The sequence below is a fragment of the Equus asinus genome, chromosome 2 (genome assembly GCF_041296235.1).
Source record: "Equus asinus isolate D_3611 breed Donkey chromosome 2, EquAss-T2T_v2, whole genome shotgun sequence".
Classification (NCBI taxonomy): Eukaryota; Metazoa; Chordata; class Mammalia; order Perissodactyla; family Equidae; genus Equus; species Equus asinus.
Genome location: NC_091791.1, coordinates 140,874,320 through 140,892,550, shown reverse-complemented (window position 1 = coordinate 140,892,550; position 18,231 = coordinate 140,874,320). Strand labels below are relative to the sequence as shown.

At 50.0% G+C, this 18,231-nt stretch overlaps 1 protein-coding gene across 6 annotated transcripts in view; it reads left to right on the top strand.

Annotated features, from left to right (window-relative positions):
- The window catches only part of CGNL1 (cingulin like 1), a 152,963-nt gene extending 135,117 nt beyond the window's left edge, over positions 1-17,846 (top strand). For all 6 annotated transcript variants that reach the window (XM_070500868.1, XM_070500876.1, XM_070500886.1 and 3 more), the window contains 5 exons: positions 11,045-11,128; positions 11,846-11,970; positions 12,941-13,049; positions 13,420-13,583; positions 14,705-17,846. In XM_070500868.1, coding sequence (XP_070356969.1) covers positions 11,045-11,128; positions 11,846-11,970; positions 12,941-13,049; positions 13,420-13,583; positions 14,705-14,840 — 618 coding nt within the window. In that variant the 3' untranslated portion in view covers positions 14,841-17,846. The remainder of the gene's footprint in view (positions 1-11,044; positions 11,129-11,845; positions 11,971-12,940; positions 13,050-13,419; positions 13,584-14,704) is intronic.
- Positions 17,847-18,231: the final 385 nt, after the last annotated feature.

Genomic DNA, 18,231 nt, shown 5'->3' with positions numbered 1-18,231 from the left:
GAGCAGGAACAGGTACTGTGCTATAGTTGGATGGGAGAGGATCACTGGGAGCAGGAACAGGTACTGTGCTATAGTTGGATGGGAGAGGATCACTCAGAGCAGGAACAGGTACTGTGCTATAGTTGGAGGATGGGTGGATTTTTCTGTAGGAAATAGGCAATGTGAGAGGTTGAACCTGAGTTTCATCCTAAGGTCAGAAAGAGAGTTCACGCCATATGGAAATGATGAGAGAGTGAGTAGTCTTCACCATAGTAAGCCACTGGGAGGGAGGTGTAATGTATAATGCAAAGCATACAGTGGAAGTTTCCAGAGTGGTTATAGATAACAAACTATTAGTCACAATAGGCAAGTGCTTTGAGGGCTGAAGCTGTAGGAATCATTAGGTCAACAAGCAGTTGTGTGAAATTTGGTGGCTGGCACTACATTAGTGCTGTGGAAAGTAAATGATATGAAGCAGTCTTTCCTTTAAAAACTTGATGAGCTAATTAGCCATAGATACACCTCCGAGGCATTCACAGTATGGTAACAATACCTTTAAGTGAACGTTTTTTTGCAGTTTCAAATGTACGAAGTTTCCCCGCATTGATTTGCAACCCTGAGAGGCAGCCAGGGACAGCTCATTGTCCTCACACTGTGGATGATAAAGCTAATTTCCCAGACGACACTCAGTATAATCCTAAGGTTTTTGGAATTTGTTTCCACTTTTTTAATAAAAAAAGGAACATTCAGAGTGACTAAGTCCTGTCCTGGGGACGGTGGGTCACATCACTAGAAAGTGGTGGTACCATTAATTGGTTGCTGTGTCCTGGTTGCATGCCCAAACTACTTGAGAGAGAAAATATGCAGACATCGCGAGGCAAGGAGTCAGAACCCTCCATGACGGTTTTGAGGAGACTTTATGTTCACTTGCCTCAGCCTTTAGTTTTCATGATACCTCTGGATACCTGTAGAAACCTTTGAGGGGATGGTCCTTCAGGGACAACTTACTCAGTCGTAGGCCTAGCTCCTAAAAATGGTGCCAGGGAGACTGTACATGGACATTTAGAAAGCTCTTCACCTCTTGATTTGCCCTGGGCACTTTCTTAATTAAGCAATGCAAGCAAAAACCTAAAAGCCGTGGATGATGCTGAGTATCATTTAGGAAATCTGTAAAAAGGATTAAAATAAAAAAATCTGAAATACTAATTAATTTGGGAAAAATCTTCCCCATCCAAAGAATCGCTTTCTTCTGGCCCCTCTTCTGCTCATTCACACGCACCACCTTTCCCCACCTCAGGGTGACCAAGAACTGGAGCTTCCAATGCTTAGGGACAATGCTATCCTGAGCTGGTAGCCTCTGCTTAAAGTTGAAGGTGAATCACTGGCTTCTTTTCCATCTGCCGTGTTTCCCTGTTGATAGGTTCTTTGCAAACAAATAAGATAGTCACGCTGCTTTGCCCCTGAGAGTTAAGGAAATTCCAACCAGAGGCTCCATCCACCTCCCCGCTGAGCTCGGGTTCTGCCTGCATGTTCCATTGCTGTCCTACTAGCATTCCTCTGCCACCTCTGGAGGGGTGGCAGCCCGTCCGGCATGAGCTGCAGAAGTGTAGAGAAAGACCTTCTTGAAAACCTGAAGTCCAGATGGAGAAGCCAACCTTGACATTTGAACCCTAAGAGGTTCTTACTAAAGTCTTCATTTTCTAAGTTCTCTCACTGGTATAAAAGCTGTTTGCTACCAGTTCCTGCCAGCTTAGCTCCATAGCTGCATCACCCCAGGGCATTTCAGGTTCTGCTGAGCATTCGTGATGAGGGAAGAAGTGGCCATAAATTTGTTTTGCTAATGCTTCTTGCGACTTATGCAAGGAGGAATGGTGGGAAAGGATGTCATCCTATCAACAGCCAGGCAGTTAAAACTGACTTCCAGACCCATGTTTTACACCGAAAACAGCACAGACAAACTGAACCAGAAGCTGGTTGCCTCTCTTGGTTAAGCTCATGGCTCAACACTGAGAAAACTGGTCTCTTAGCTCAGTCTGCTCTTGGCTCCTTCTTTCTCCTCTCGACTGAGCATCTGGATCGTGGGGAATAGAGCTGCTCTCCACAGTGTGGTCAAGGTTGAAAATATTTTCATTGAGCCAAGGACTTGAAGTCAGCCCAGGGAGGAAGAGAGGGGAATGAACTTGGGCTACTGGGAGGAGCCGTGGGCCACAAGTCCCAATCCTGACACCTGCACCTAACTCGTGTAGCTCGGGAATGTCCCAGCCTCTCTGAGCGGGGTCTCCACAATCTATACAAATGAGGTCCTTTAGGGGATTTCTGAAGGCTTTTCTAAATTCTAACATTGAGATGCTGTGAGAAGGTTTTGTTACAGCAAGAGGGTCTAAGTCATCCTCTCCCTGAGTCTGAGTTATATGCCTAAAAAGATGAGACTTCCACAACGTCTAGGCCTCTTCCCCCTGTTAGTTCTGTTTTCTTGTTTTCTTTCTTCTCACTGCTCTCTCTGAGGCAGGGAGGGTAAAGCTGGTGTCTCTCAGAAGTGGAGAAATTGAGCCCCATTTTCAAGTTGATGTAGGAATTGCTAAAATAATAACACAACACAACAGAACCCCTGAGATAAAGTGATGTCTCCTGATTGAGTGCTCAAGGCCTCTCCTCTGACCTGTGCCACCTCTGGATTTGTGAGGGAGGGGAGAGAAGTAAGTGAACCAAATTCCTGCCTTCTAGGAAAGCATTTGTTCTCATTCAAAGCCGAGGTCAATCTGAGACTTATTTGTTGCATCTTTAAGTAAAGGATCCGAGGAAGGGCCCTGGTATAGACAGTTGGGCCCCAATTCTGAAGCTGTTTCCATCCACATAGGTTAACCTCTAGGGCCATGTGCCTGCTGCCTTCCTGCCTTCCTGCCAGAATCAGAGAAATGGGAAACTTCCTAAACCTCTGCCCCTCACATGCTTACCTGTGACACCTCCTCAACAGGGGATGTCTCCTAAAGAGCAGAAATGGTGCCACGTCTGTTATCTCCAACTTGATGTATACTCTTAGCCCTGAACACTCAGCAAACCACTACTAGGCACTGAAAAGGGGGGAGTTTTATTTTTTGAATCTTGCTGTCTTTAAATTAAAAAGTAAAAGATTATAGCTCTCTACTTAAACCCTGCTTTCTCACAAGCTCCTCTTCTGAATCTTTGCTTCCCCTAAACATCTTTCTCCTCTCTTAGTGGTAGGGCTTAGGTGAAAAAGCTAGAAACTAAAAGGGTTTTCCAGCAAAATTAGCAAATGGCCAACCCCTTTCACAGAATCTTAGATCTGGCAACGACCTCCAAGTTCATCTCGCCAGACTTCTCATGCACCAGATGAGTGCTGAGGCCCAGAGCACTTGGCTGGTTAATTGCAGAGCTGGCCTTAGATCTCCTGACTCCCAAGACAGTGCTCTCTCTACCAGTGCTTACAAAATATGGATACCTACTGTGTGCATAGCATTGCAGCAAGGCTGTGAAATTATGAAAAGTGGCTCCTGTCCTTGAGATGCTGTGGTTTGAGGAGAAAGGGCATGCCTAAAAAATGGATAACTAACAAGAAAAAGCAGCAGACACTAAATACCAAGTGAAGGATGCAGACACCCTCCGAGGGAAAGACCATCACATCAAGGGGGACTGTGGAAGAGTTCTTAGAGGAAGGTGGACCTGGAGCCAGCTTTGAAGGAAGGGTACACTTTAGCCAATCAAGAGGAGTGGGAAGGGAATCCTCAACAGAACGAATGGCGTGAACAAGGACCGGGAGGTAGGATAGGTACAGCATTTTGAAGTGCAATGAATGGACCACTCTGGCTTGATCAGGTTGAGGGTTTTGAATGGACCCTATCCTGATGGCAGTGGGGAGCCATCGAAGGTTGTTGAGCAGAACAGTGGACCACACAGTGTTCTAGAAGATGCATGTGGCTGGGGTTGAGGATAAGGACAGGGGACAAGGAGACCAGGAGGAAGCTCCCTTAGGCTGTTCCCAGGGACAGAGGACAGGAAAGGCAGCTGGGAGATCGAACATTCTATCCTTTCCATGTTTTTTTTCCCTCCTCTTTCTTGTGCATACGGTTGACACTCAATAAATGCTGGCCACATTATTCGTGAGTTCTCAGCCTTTGTAAGGCCTTCCTCTTCCGTACATGCTCAGGATAGTATTTTTCAGGCTGATGGATTCAGGGAATCCTAACTGAGAGAACAGAGGTAAAGGAGTATTTATTTTCTCACCAAATATAGTTTCACCTTACACAGAAGGTTTCTGATCGACTTAAAGTGGTGGGAAAACTCAGTTAAAGAGTCGGGATTTTACTGGCTTTTGGTCTGTTTAAATCCAGAGAAATCCTTTTTTTCCTCCTTCCTCCAAATCCATGTTTCCATTTCCAACAATGCCATTCTTACTGAGGGTTCCCTAGGTGCTGGGCACTGTGTCCCTGCCCTGCACACTTTCTCTCATTGCTTTTAGGGCTTTGCAGGCTGGGTGACTGCCTAGGGTCACGCAGCTTGTCAGAGGTACGGAGCCATCTGACTCCAAAGCCTGCCACCTCCCCCCGATCCATCATCCTAGCCTCAGACTGTGAGGGTGATAAAGACCCCCAAAAGCATTTGGGCCTCTATTCCCAAGTTAAAAATAATGCCCTGGTGTCTCTTACTCTGAGTGAGGATTTCTATTCTCCTGATTCTCTCCTGACTCTCCTCATGAGTCCAGGATTCACATAGTAAAAGATAAGCCCAGCTGGGTGTGTTTTCAATGTGTCCATCAGGCTGAGGTTCTAGGTCCTTGGGCTCTGCCATGTCTTGGCTGAGTGCAAACAGTTAACTGTAGAGCTGGGTCTAAATGGAGAGGCATTCTCTTGACCATGGAGGCCAAGATGACCCAGCCCAGTGGAAAGACAACTAATCCAGCCCAAGCAGCTGGCAGGCAGGAGGAAAAATACCAACTCTAGAGCTTTGAGTGGCTTCCTGGTCTTTGTAGGGGCTGAGCAAGGCTGCCCTGTTGCCTTGGCAACGGCAGGATAAATCCCAGGGGATAAACTTTCAGGCTTCTGTAGTCACTTTAGGGAGCTGCTCCCTAGTGGCTGGCTCACACCTGCTCCTCAGTCTGCACCAGGGGGATTCAACCCCCAGGATGTGGGACTGAGAAATATAAGGTTTCTTTGCAGTCAGTGAGTAAAAGATCATAATGGGATTTCTTTCTTTCTTTCTTTCTTTTTTTAATTAAAATAATCCTAGTCTCAGAACTGCCTCCTATTGTACTGGCTGCTAACAACCCAATGGGTACAGTTGGTTAATAATAATTTTCCTTTCTTGTAATTGAGTACCATTTTTAATACCAGCCAGGAGTGTAGGCTCACCGACCCTTTACAGCCCGATGGTAAACACAGGTGAGGGGGTTAAATATTGTTATTAGCAGTCATAAATATCTCTGGCTTTTCATTAACCCAGAAGGCAGCTGCTTCTAATCCTGAGAGCTGGCTCAGGTCACGGGTGCCTCTGACATAGAACCACTGGAATCTGATACTGTGATTTCCGATTGAAATGCTCAGGTTTAGCATTCTTTCAATCCAGCTGTGGAAAACTGTTGCCTTCAGCTCCTGTTCTGTTTTTAATTTGACTGGAAAGTTTTTGTTTGGTCTATTTAATATAGTTGAAGGGTAAACAGCACATAAAGCACTAAGCTTATATAAGGAAGTGTTTTCCTAGTCTCAGATTTACTTCTTTGCTCCAAAGGAGGAAGCTGGCCAAGCCAGAGGCCTTTTTTTTTTTTTTTTGCCAGTGTGGCCCAGGGTGAGAAGGATCTGATGGGGAATATTCCCAAGGTAATAGGCCAGTCCTAGGAGTCACTGTGTTGGAGAACAGCTAAAACACTTCTGGCTTACGGTGAAACCCGTCCTTGGGACAGCGTCCATAACACCACGTGGTTTTCCTTGCGTAAGGCTCCACGGGCTGGATTTATTTTAGAATTTAGTGTTAGGCTGTCCTTTTTGAAGAATGGAAGGAAGCCTATCATGCTTACCAAAAGCCTTGTTTTCCAAAAGACTCAAGAAAAATGGACACCGGGTCACCGTAACTGTTATGTTTTATGCTTACACTTGAAGTCCTTCCTGTTTTTCATTCTGATTTATTTTGCAGTTCCATTTTAATCACCATCTTTTGAGGGGAGGTGGCGGGGTATAAATACTGATGATTTTGTTTTGTGGTTCTCTTGGAGAGTCACCATTTGCCCGGGCTCTCCAGGGAGGTCTTGAACCTGCGGAGCCCCCCAGGATGCTGCCTCTCTGAGTGTTCCTCTGCTCCCGAAGGCCCGTTTCCTGGCAGTATCCAGATTTTCCAGTCGGGGGCACGGGGGAAGCAAGGCCTTGGCCAGTGGCCACTTCTTTAAGTCACAGGGTTTGTCCTGACCTCCCAGCCTGGGCCCGGTGCTGTGTGACGCACCCCTCGGTGATCCTGGAATCCCTCACTTACTTCTCTCTCTCACTCCACAGTAGATGCTTCTTCCTTTTGGGCTCCGAAGCCCCCGCCTGAACTCGCCCTCCTTGTAGGATTTACCCTTCATTGAGAGACCTGGGTCCTACCAGTCTGCTGAGAGAGAGAGAGAAAAGGAGTATATGATTTTTATTCAGAAAGCGTGCGTTAGAATCCCAGAGCTGCTCTCAAGCTTCCCGAACCTCCCACCCTAAAATGGAGGCACTAACATCTGCCTGAGAGAGGGCTGAGAGGACTAATGCGCTCATGCCTGTCACCAGGGGCTCTTGATTCTTGGTATTTCCCTCCCCGGTCCTCAGGCCCGGAGCCCAGCTGCAAAAGTCACCGCCTGACCCCTAAAAGCAGATGCTCTACAGCTGCACTGAGACCCCTGCCTCTGCTCTGCCAGCCTTTTATTCTCTTCTGGTGTTTTTTGGCCTCACAACCGCAGCAACTAAATTTCTAAATTTCCTTCTTTCTCTGTAAGCCTCCAATTCTTCCTTATCCATTCACTTTGGGGAAGATAATCCCCTTTCCTTCCCTCCCTCCGTTCCTCCCTCCCTCCCTCCCTCCTTCCCGTGCCTCTGAGCTACAGGAGCCTGCCTCCGCCCAAGACCTGAGTGATGCTCGCTCTCTGGCTCAGAGAAAGAGTTTCTCTCCCACTCTCACGCTCAGCCCAGAGCAGGGCCTGGATCCCTGCCTCCCTCACTGGCCGGTCAGTCTTCCTGTCATAGTCCATCATCTGTAACTTTTCCCTCCTCCCTGATTCTCACCCTTGCCTGCTAATAGGTGTGGGGCATCTCTATGCAAACCCCTTCATGACCTCTCTGGCCCTCTGGTTACAGTGTCCTCTCCTCACGGCTGGAGTTCTAGAGGAGAGGCATGTCCCCAGCTCTTCATGACTGGCTCCTTCCCAATCTCAGTGGCCCAGTTCCCCTCTCCACCGAGTCTTCCAGAGCGAACTTTTTGTCCAGCCCAGGTGCTTTTCCCTCAGTCCTCAGCCTTCTCGGCTTTTGGCACAGGTCAATATCCTGGTTTTCTCCCTGCCTAACGTGAGGTGCAGCGGGGAGGGCTCCCCAGGGCATGGCTCCAGATGGTCCTGGATCCTCCTCATTCTTCATACGTTTTCTCCTTGGTGAGCTCATCTATCCTGTGGCTTCACCTAGTGGCACCCATTCTCCACAGCAGTATCCACAGCCTCTCCTGGACTCTAGGGTTGATGGGGGTGTTAGGAGTACTGCCTCAGGTGGTGGTGAGGATTAAATGAGAGAAGACTATGAAAATGTTGAAAGTGCAGTACAGGCGTGCGCTCTTGTCCCTGGACTGTAACCGGCCCTGTGTGGCTGCTCCCTCTCTGCCTCTCCACCTCATCTCCTAACCTGTCCCTTTGCCTCCCCGCGTGGCCAAGTCAGCCCTTTCAGTTCTCCCAGCACTCCCTTCTCTTGCTGGCCTCCTGCTCTTTCTCATGGTGGTCCCACGGCTTGGAAAGCTGCATTTCCTCTCCTGCCCCTTTCTCTACCCTGCCTGACCCTGACCTCTCAGTTACATCTCAGCTTAGCGTCCCTTTCTGTGGAGAATTTCACTGCCCCGCCAGGTCTGGGCTGTGACCACTGCCGTGTGTCCTTCCCCATCATGGTAACCTTGACCACATGTGCAAGGCTTGTGTGTTTGTCCCCCATGAGGCTATAATGAGGGCAGGTACTCTGTTGGTCTTTTTGTCACAATGTCCAGCCTAGGGGCCATAATATACTTTGAACAAATGGACAAACCCACTCCACCATTCCAAGACAACCCCTCCCCCAGCACACAAGTGTGTTTGTTTACAAACACATTTGCTCTCACCTTGACAGAGTGGGTCTTTTCCAGGGACCCTCCTAAATGCCTGGAGAGTTGGGATGCCTACTCTAGCCTGAGGATGGAGGCAGGGGCCTCTGGCTTCCACAAAAGGAGAGCCACACAGCACCCTGAAGGATGGAGGAGCCACCAAAACTGCTGTCACTGTATCACAGGCCAGCTTGAGGGGCCCTTACAGACTGTCTCGTTCAAGTTTAGAAACAAGGAATCTGCATCCCAGAGGTGAAACGATCAAGGTCACACCCAAGTGCACGCAGAGCCAGAAAGGGAAGCGGGGCTGCTTGTCTGTGTAATTGCTTCTCCTCGCAGTGAAAGTTTAACTATGTCCTCAGTGAGGTCCTGGCCTCCGCTGCCCCGGGGGTGTGAACAGAACGATTTCCCCCGGGAGCCATGTCTGGGTCCTGTGGCCCAGCTATGCTGACGTCCGCCATGGGGCGTGGTGTCAGCTGGTTCAGAGCCACGCTCGGAGTGGGGCTGTGAGCCTGCATTCATTACCTGTGCACTCTGCTTGTAGAACAGTTACAGGAACACTGCTGATGCCCTCTCTACAGCATGTGATTCTCAAGGGCCCTGGGATCAGGCAGCGTGGGAGCAGGGCTGCGGGCAGAGCTTTCTGGGCTCTGCCTGCTGACCCCTTGCAGGGCTGGCGTCTTTTCACTGCTGCACACAAGGATGACCTAAGGAGACTCACTGCCTCCCGGGTCTTGGTGTTTACGTGACAGCTGTATTTGAATCCTAGGTCTGTTGGAAGCCTTTTCACTGAGTGGGTCGTGGGTCCGGAGAGAGTAGGCTCCTAGTGGGTAGGGTGCAGGCTCGGCCTGGGTTCTAGTCCTGCTCTCTCCAGTTCCTTGTATAGCTGCCCTGGGCCTCCCTTTCCTCTGCCGTAAAGTTCTGAACCCCCATGACTTAGAAGCCTGCCTGTCAGAAGTGCAAACATGTAGGCATTTTTTGACCACCTGGGTACCCCTCCCCTGTGGCAGAGTCCCAGCTTCCTCCTGTGGTATCAGAGGCATCTATGTCCATGCCTCGCCCATCACCAGCCTTGTTCTGTACCACTCCCTGTTGCCCACTGGGCTGGCCACACCACTCTGCTTGTCATTCCATGCACACACCATGGTCGGGTCAGTGGGAGATGGGAGCAGATGCAAGCCTGGCTCAACGTGGTGGTGTCTTCTCTTATTATTCCCGGGACCCCCAGTTCTTGCTCTCCAGGCAGATGGAGGGAAGGGCCTAAGTTTATCTTTTACTTGCTCGTACAGAAGGTGAAAATCCAAGCTGAGGCCAGGCCGGGTGAGCCTGTTACAGATGCCTCCCAGGAATCCAGGGAGCATCCTGTGTATGCACCTCTTACCTCAGTCGGACCCTGACCTTAAGATGGAAAGAGTGGTTTTGTTTTATGGGCTCACCTTCTTAGTTCTCCTGGTTTCTTCAGGCTGCCCTCTGCTGGATGGTCCTGGGAATAGGGTCCAGGGCTTCCATCTCTGGCGCTCATTTCCCTGCTGCTGAAGCCCAGTGAGAGTCGGGAACAGAAATTGCGAAAGGCAGGCAATGGAATTTTTTTCCCGGATGCTGCCCAGCTAGGCTCGTTTCCTATTAACATAGAAGAAACCCTTAGGAATGTTTAACCTTTGCTGGGTCACCTGGAGCTGCCCAGTGTTCTTGCTGACTTCTGTTTCTGGCATAAGAACGGAGAAATCTAGCAGCGTCTGAGATATGCTTACTGTGGAAGCCCATTCTGAAGTCTGAACTTATAATGCGGCAGTCAGGAGCTTAGGGGAACACCGGCTCCCCCATTACTAGTTGTGTAGATCTCGGGCATGTTGGGTGACTGACTCGTCCCCGTTTGCCTGGGACTTTCCCAGTTTTAGCATGAAAGTCCCACGTCCTGAGCACATCCTTGGTCCTGGGCAAGCTGGGATGGTTGGTCACCATACAACTTGACCGACTTCTCCAAGCCCCAATGTCCTCAATAGAGACAGTATTACCTAGTTCTTAGGGTTGTTATGGGATATAAGAGGATAGTGCATGTGGTGTGCTGAGCAGGTGTATCAGTTTCTAGAGCTGCTGTAACAAAGTCCCAGGAACCAGCTGGCCTTAGAACTTGACTCACAGTTCTGGAGGCCGAAAGTCTGAAATCAAGATGTCAGTAGGGCCGTCCTCCCTCTGGACCTGTAGGAGAATCCTTCCTTGCTTCTTCCTGGCTTCTGGGAGTTTTCTGGCAATCTTCGAAGTTCCTTGCCTTGTAGATGTTACTCTAACTCTCTGTCTTCACCTGGCATTCTCTCCCCGTCTCTCTCTTCACGTAGCCGTCTTCCCTGTCTGCTTGTCTGTCTCTGCGTGCAAATTTCCACTTTTTATAAGGACACCAGTCATATTGGATTCGGGCCTACCTCATTTTTACTTGATTACCTCTGTAAAGACCCTGTTTCCAAATAAGGTCGCATCTGAGGTACTGGGGGTAGGAGTTCAATGTATCTTTTTTGGAGGACACAATTCAACTCGTAACAGCAGGGTTAGCTTTGACTATTATTGCTATTTGTGTCATTATCTTTGTAATCATTGAGAATCCAGGAATACGTAAGAAACAGCTCCTGCACCCCAGAGGAGCTGGCAGGAGGCCCCCGTCATGAAGAGGAGCTGTTTGGTTCTTAGAACTAGCACCTGGAAGCATGTCAGCACAAAGGATATGGGAATAGCCCCTCTAACCTCTGAGCTTCTGCTCTGTTTGGTGTAGATGGAGCAGATAAGAAACGAGCTGCTTCAGGAGAGAGCTGTGAGGCAAGATTTGGAGTGTGACAAGATTTCCTTGGAGAGACAGGTGAGGGCAGCTGGCCCCCTGCACTGCCCCCCCCGCCCCCCCCCCGCAGCTTTGGACTAGACTCCCTCAGTGGTGTCTCCTTTGCTTAGTGCCCCAGGGACTCTGGGGTGTAACTCACCTGAGAGAGGTATTTCTGAGGCCTTGTGCAGAGAAGTTTTTCCCAATAATGTTAAATATGCTTGGAAGTTTAGCAGCTTCCAAGGGGGAAGGTAGAATTGTAAGTCTTGTTTTCTAGACCCTAAAGAGGGCTAAATTCTAATGGAAAGGGGATAGTAAAGCACCAGTGCCGTCAAACACACGAGTTGCTAATAAAGCTTACTTGAATCGTTATTTCTTTTACATGCTATTCATGTAAATTCTTCAGTGAATAGGATGCCTGATAGTGGTGAAGGAGCACGTTTCTCCTGCCAGTAGGTTTATAAAAGGCCAACGCCAAGCTCATTGGCCTGACATCCGGGAGTCCCAGGCCATGCCAGCGATCTCACGCAGGCTTGTAAGGGAATGCGATAGAATCTCTTCTTTTGGCCTGCCGGGACTGGAGTACAAGGCCTTTCCTTGGAACCATCCCTGGTCTCCCCAGGTCCCCCGGGGCCACGTATCCCGGTGTGAAAGCTTGTTTATCACAGTCATTGACCAAATGCTGGTCCTCCCTCTGCCCTGCTCTGCACAGAGTGTGGCAGACATCCGTCCCCTCACAGTCTCCCTCTCTGATTCCAGAACAAGGACTTAAAGAGCCGGATTGTCCACCTGGAAGGGTCCTACAGGTCCAGCAAAGAGGGGCTGGTGGTGCAGATGGAGGCCAGGATCGCGGAGCTGGAGGACCGTCTGGAGAGCGAGGAGAGGTGAGGCGGCCCAGCTGTGGTGTAGAGGCCTGGCGGGCAGTGGTATTCACCTCACAGAGTGTGCTCACATTTCTATCTCTTCCCATACTCCTTCCCAGAGCAAGGACAACCTGGAGGTTATTGTTTCCTTTCTACAGATGAGAAAACCGAAACCCACCCACCTAAGTACTTGAGGGAGGTAGCTTGGCTGAATATTGGTGTAGCTGGGCTAAAACTCAGGACTCCCACTCTTAAGGCCATAGCCTTCCTCCGTACTCGCTGCTCCTTTCTCCATCCCCTCAGTAAGACAGGCTGCCTCATAAGCTATTGAGTTTGAGCCAGATTAGAGGAAAGGGGGCTGATGCCGCCATGGGGGCTGTGTGTATTCAAGCAGAGGCCAAGGGGCCATCTGTCAGAAATGGGCAGGTCCCCCCACAGTGGGATGAGATGACCACCCTCTTTTCCAACACCAGGATTCTCTGCAGCTAGCTCTCACATTGCAGCCCGAGTCCAGCACAGGTTAAACTTGACCAGCCTCAGTCCTGACTCATGGCCCCTCACTCTTCTAGAAGGTGTGTGTGTCTGTGGGTATTTGTGTATATGCGCATGCATATAGCACTTTACATTATGTTTTTAGTAGGACTTCTGGGGGCTGGGCTGGAGCAGCCTGGAGTAGACAATCTCCAGCTGTGACCCTGTGCCTTATAAAGGAAAGCTTGAGATGGAAGAACTCAGGGCTGGTCCAGTCCCAGCTTAGCCCCTCACTGGCTCTGCAGCCTTGGGCAAGTCACTCTCCTTCTCGGAGCCCCTGTTTCCTCATCTGTCTAATGGGCTGCACTTTTCCCCTGTTAAGCTGTGCGTCCCTCTGACCCCCAGCCTTGAGTTGACCAGGCAGCCCTGGCTGGAGCTTCCCCTCCCCTGCAGCCTGGGCTGGGCCTTCTGTGGGCCTGGGATGAGAGGGTGCCTCATTCTGCCTCCCCTGCCCTTCCAGGGACCGGGCCAGCCTCCAGCTCAGCAACCGAAGGCTGGAGCGGAAGGTGAAGGAACTGGTGATGCAGGTGGACGATGAGCACCTGTCGCTGACTGATCAGAAGGACCAGGTGAGGGACACCCTGCAAGGCATTCTCAGATGAGATTTTATGTCCCAGGCTGCGGCGAGGCCTCCGCGGGTGGGCGGTGGAGTGGTGGTGAACTGAGTCCTCTCTTTCCACTCTACCCAGTTATGTCATAGAATGGGGCTTTTCTAGCCTACTTAGTAGGCGATTTCAGCAAACTTCAAACCCTTACCTTGGCTTTTAAAAGCAGTCTTAGAGTCTTATCTCCACTTTCCCATGAGACCAGTTGTCCCCCTTTGCCTTATCTTGGTTGCCTGGAGAGAAGGTGGCTGGACCGCTGGCCTGTCCGTGCTGGGGCTCTTCTCCATCCCAGCTGGGCCAGCCAGCACTCAACCTGCCCTCTTTCCCAATGCAGCTGAGCTTGCGCTTGAAAGCAATGAAGCGACAGGTGGAGGAGGCTGAGGAGGAAATCGACAGACTAGAAAGTTCGAAAAAGAAGCTACAGAGGGAGCTGGAGGAGCAGATGGATGTGAATGAGCAGCTGCAGGGACAGCTCAATTCCATGAAGAAGAACTTAAGGTGGGCAAGGGGAAGGGGACTTTCGGATGGCCCCACAGGGAACATAAGCCCCCTGACACGTAAGGAGAGCTCAGTGCTTTCAGAACATTCTTACTCCTGCTGTCTCAAGTCAGTTCCTTATTGTCCCCTTTTGGAGTCATCCCATCCTAGAGATGAGAGTGGCTGTGTCCACTTCAGTCACCCCATGTGCTCAGTAGGGCCTCACATGTGCCATCCTTAGGCCATGCCCTGATGTCAGCTGGGCCGGTATTGTCACTGTTGTCCATAAGGGGGATCTGAGTCTCAGAGCAGGTAAGACTGGTTCATACCACCATTGCAGGGAGCAGCTCACGGACCAGCTCGTAGGTCTCCTGCCTTTTTACATGACTTAGGAAGAAATAAGATAAGGTTCTGGCTCAAATATTCATGAGGACTGGGATATCCCGAGCCTGGGTTCAGGAGAGAGCTGCCTCTAAGTTCCCCTGCCATGGTCCTAAGGGGATGGGGTGAAGGGTTACCTCCCATTCCCCAGGGAAAATGGGGTGAGGGAGTGATCAGGTTCATGCTCATCCATGGAGCTGAGCCTTTCTTAGAGGCTGCCTATGCTGGCTGCTCAGGGAGTTCTCTTAGAAATAGACAGAAGGCTCCAGCCCCTAGAAAGTCCTATAAACTGGGTCTGTCTGTCAAGAACCTGGCCCCAGGGCCGGCATTAGGGTGCAGCATTTAAGGGGCACCAAAAATCTCAGTAATCAAGATAGATAATATTTAATGCGCTATTAGAAATTAAGGCAAACAACCCATGGTGAACAAGATATCAACATTTTAAATTAAGACAGGATCAATAACAGCACCCTCATGAACCACATTGGAGCTTGAGGCAAAGGGAGCAATCAGGACTCCTAATCCTGTCCCACGCGTGCCCAGCCCAACCTATTAGCACTGGCCTCCCGTGCTGAGAGGTGGGCGGTTTGTGCCCTGTGGCTGAAGGAACCATCAACTGCAGACCAGTTCAGTTTGTGTGCTTCTGTGCCACTTGGTGGGGTGAAGAGACAGGGACCCAAGAACCTTCCTTCATCTCCAGATCAGACATGAGTCTCAGTCCAGTCTAGCGCCAGGAAACATGCCCCCTGTTGTTTCAGCAGACTTAAGAAGCTGCCGAGTAAAGTGCTGGATGACATGGACGACGATGACGACCTCAGCACCGACGGGGGGAGCCTCTATGAGGCACCGCTGAGCTACACCTTCCCTAAGGACAGCACCGCCGCCAGCCAGATCTAAGTGCACTTCCAGGGCTGTGGAGGTGGCCCGTCATTCCTCAGAGGGACCTGCAGCCGCCAGCAGCAGGGGGCAGGAAAGGGAGCACCCATCTGGAGCAGAGGCCCATCACCTCCTCTTCACATCACAGGCCGATTCCTCCACGTTACAGTCCTCCTAGGATCTCACAGTGGGAGCACGGCTCTCATAGCTTAGCCGGGGAGCTATTGCAGTTCAAATGTTGAGACCACCACCCATTGGGGTGTTTTGGAAAATATAATTTGGCAGGATGAAGCCCCTGTTCTTTACAGCTATCTGCCAGCACCATTTGCATTTGCTGCTCCTGCCCCCCTCCCTCCACCAAGACAACAGGTCCAAAATGCTAGTTATCATTAAACAGCCACTTTGCAGAGGAGGAAATGATGTGTGAGCTGTACATATTTTAAACCAGACTTTCTCATGGACTGCTGCTCTTCCATTTTGCAATGTTCAGAGGCTTCATTGGATGGCTTGTTTGTAAATGTCACACATCTATCTTGAATGTTTTTTTTTAAAATATGAAGCCACTAGATTTTAAGTATTAAGGAGCAGAGGTGAGAGAGAAGGTAGAATAAAGACCACTTTGGACATCAGAGTTGGAAAAAAGAAATTATAATGATAAGGGACAGTTAATCCTGAGAAGAGAAACTCAAGGGGCCGTGGTAAATAGCTTGCTGATGGAGGGGGAGAAGGTCAGAAGGTCAGGTGTATCTGTGGCCTTGGTTGCTTATTTTATCTAGAATTTTGTTATAATTTCTGAACCACGCTGAGACCAATTCTCAGTCACCAGGTGCAATTTCTTTTACACAGGTGGGTGGGTTTTTGACAAATGATGTGGTTTCTGGAAGGATGGGGCCTTACTGTCATTTCTCAGTGGTCCTTTCCTCCCTTCTCCCACAGCAGGCCTCCAAACTGTGCTCTGTCTGTCCCTGGATGGGGTGGTTGCTGGCTGGGGAGTAGGAGGGTATGGGGTTCATGGACCTAGGTGTGAGGAGGAAGCGGGAGGTGTTCAGTAAGGTCGTGGGAAAAGGGAGGGGGAGAGGAAATGAGCAGGTGTGAGGGTGTGGATAGGAAGGAAGAGGAAGAAGTTCTTGAAGGCTGGGGGATGTGTAGACAAGAGGCAGATTAAGCAGAATCTCAGGTTTATGTCAGGAGAGGGAGGAAAGAAATAGAAGTCAGACAGAGGTGAGTCTGTGCAAACTGGAAGGCTCCTTCCAACTTCCTGGGACGGAGGGACACTGGCCAGCACCAGGCACAAAGTGACCGGGATTGGATGAGTCTGGGGCAAGTCCACGTCACTGGGACACAATTACAGGGAGCATGGCATTGGGAGGCTGCAGGGTATCCCACTGCCTCCTCCTGGCCTTCCTGGTGTCACCTCCCACTGTGACAGTCCCCAGGCATGCCCGAGGCCAGGTCCCATCACAGCTAGGCTCCCATAGGTCAAGGTCAGGGCATGGGGACAGCAGCTCAGCAGGGCCATGGCCAGGGAGAGAACCCTGTGAGCTGGGTACATGTATAGGGGCAGAAGTGACAGCGTTCAGCTGCTTGAGCAGTGTCTCCTAGCATCCTGATAGATGGGAGGCCTGTGGACAGAGAACTCCACAACTGTTGCCACCGGGAGCAGGGGATTTCAGTGTCCTACCTACCCCATGTCACAGAGCCCACCAAACAGGATTCAGAGTGATCAGCCTGGTCTAAAGGCTGGTGTCATCCTCCCCCCCACAGGTGACAACCCTGGAGCAGGAGAGCCAAGCCATCCTAAGCCTCTGCTGGGGGGAGTGGTTCTTGCCTCTGCTTACTTATTTCGAGTGTGGAGAAATTCTTTCTTTTAGCCATTCATTCATTTAGCAAACATTTTTTGGGCACCTACGATGTGTCAGGCACAGTCCTTGGCACTGGGATTACAGCAGAGCATAAAACGGATCAAAATCCCTCCCCTCCTGGAGCACAGTCAGGGGAACGGGGGTGATAGACAACAGTCATACAGACACAGAGGCTGAGCCCCTCCTCACCCAGCCCTGGAGCCCCTCTGTCCTCTTGGGGATGTGACAAGCCTATGGGTGCTTGACTAGCTCCCTGGAACTCCCGGGGATCTTCGTTCGACCCTCAGTGTGTTCCTGATTTCCCGCTGCTTCCGCCATCATTAGGTATTTGCCAGGAAGTCTGCCTGGAAGTGCCTCAGCCCACTCACAGCTACAGCTTGGAGACAAGAAAGGTCGGAGGCCCAAGAAGCTTGGGAGCGAGTGTCTGTCTTGGTTTGTGGGAAGGTCGCTGCCTATTGTTCTGGCCAATTCCTTCTGGTAGCCGTCAGGCTGGCTGCAGGAAGCAAAACTGCCCATGAAAAGAGAGCGGAGCTCGCCATTCCAAGATTGCACCCTTACCCTAAAAATGGGCTGTTTTAAGTGTTAACAAATGTGCCATCCTCCTCCGTGGCAGAGCAGCTGACAGTGAGCTAGATGCACTCAGTGTAGCTGGGTGGGCAGAACACTGGACTGAGAGTTGAGAGGTGTTTTCAAGTCCTCGCTCATCTTACCGCGGTGACCTTGACAGGGCATGCACTCTCAGAGCCGCAGATTACCCAGAACAAACGAGGACCAGGGCCCACGGTCCTTTCCAGCTCTGACATGCTATCATTCTTTGATTTTATTATATACACGTATTTTTTTTCTGTTTGTTGCTTTAAGAACTAACCCTACTCAAGAATGTTTTCTTTAGCTAGCTAAAAAGGACAAAAAAAGTTTTATTTAATAAACAAATATGTGGCCAAATGCAATACTGAGGAGACAATCATCCTATATCTTTATAATTTTTTTCCTGTTTCTGAGTGTTATTTGACAATGCCCATAGGCTTACTCTGTTGCGTTTCTGCTTTGGGGGATGGTTTGATTGCTTTGATTTGTCGTGGGGAAGAGACATTGTTATGCAGCTACATCCATGTAAGGGAACTGGATAAAGCAAGGTTGTCTTTCAATAAACGGCATCACCCGACAGGAATCTCGACTCCCCCATTATTTTGACTCCCTTTTTTTCTCCACAATGTGGCTCTGTGTCCGCCAGGAAACAGTCAAGGTGAATGGCTGGATGCTACTTGAGGAAGTGGAACTTGGTGGCATTCCAGGCCGGGACGGTTTCTGAAATAGAAGGGTGGGAGTGGGTCAGTGGTAAATACTGAATCAACGCGCCTGATGGTTGTGATAGTCTGAGAAATCCAAACTGCCTGTTTCCGGAAAATAGCAAAAGGGAAAGTGTGTTAATAATCGAGAATGAACAGGCACCCCTGTTTTTCCCTTGTTCCTAAACTAAAAAGGGTTCTCCTGCAATCACAGTTTGCACATAATCTCTCTTGATTTATAGCAGGCTGACAGCAGGTACC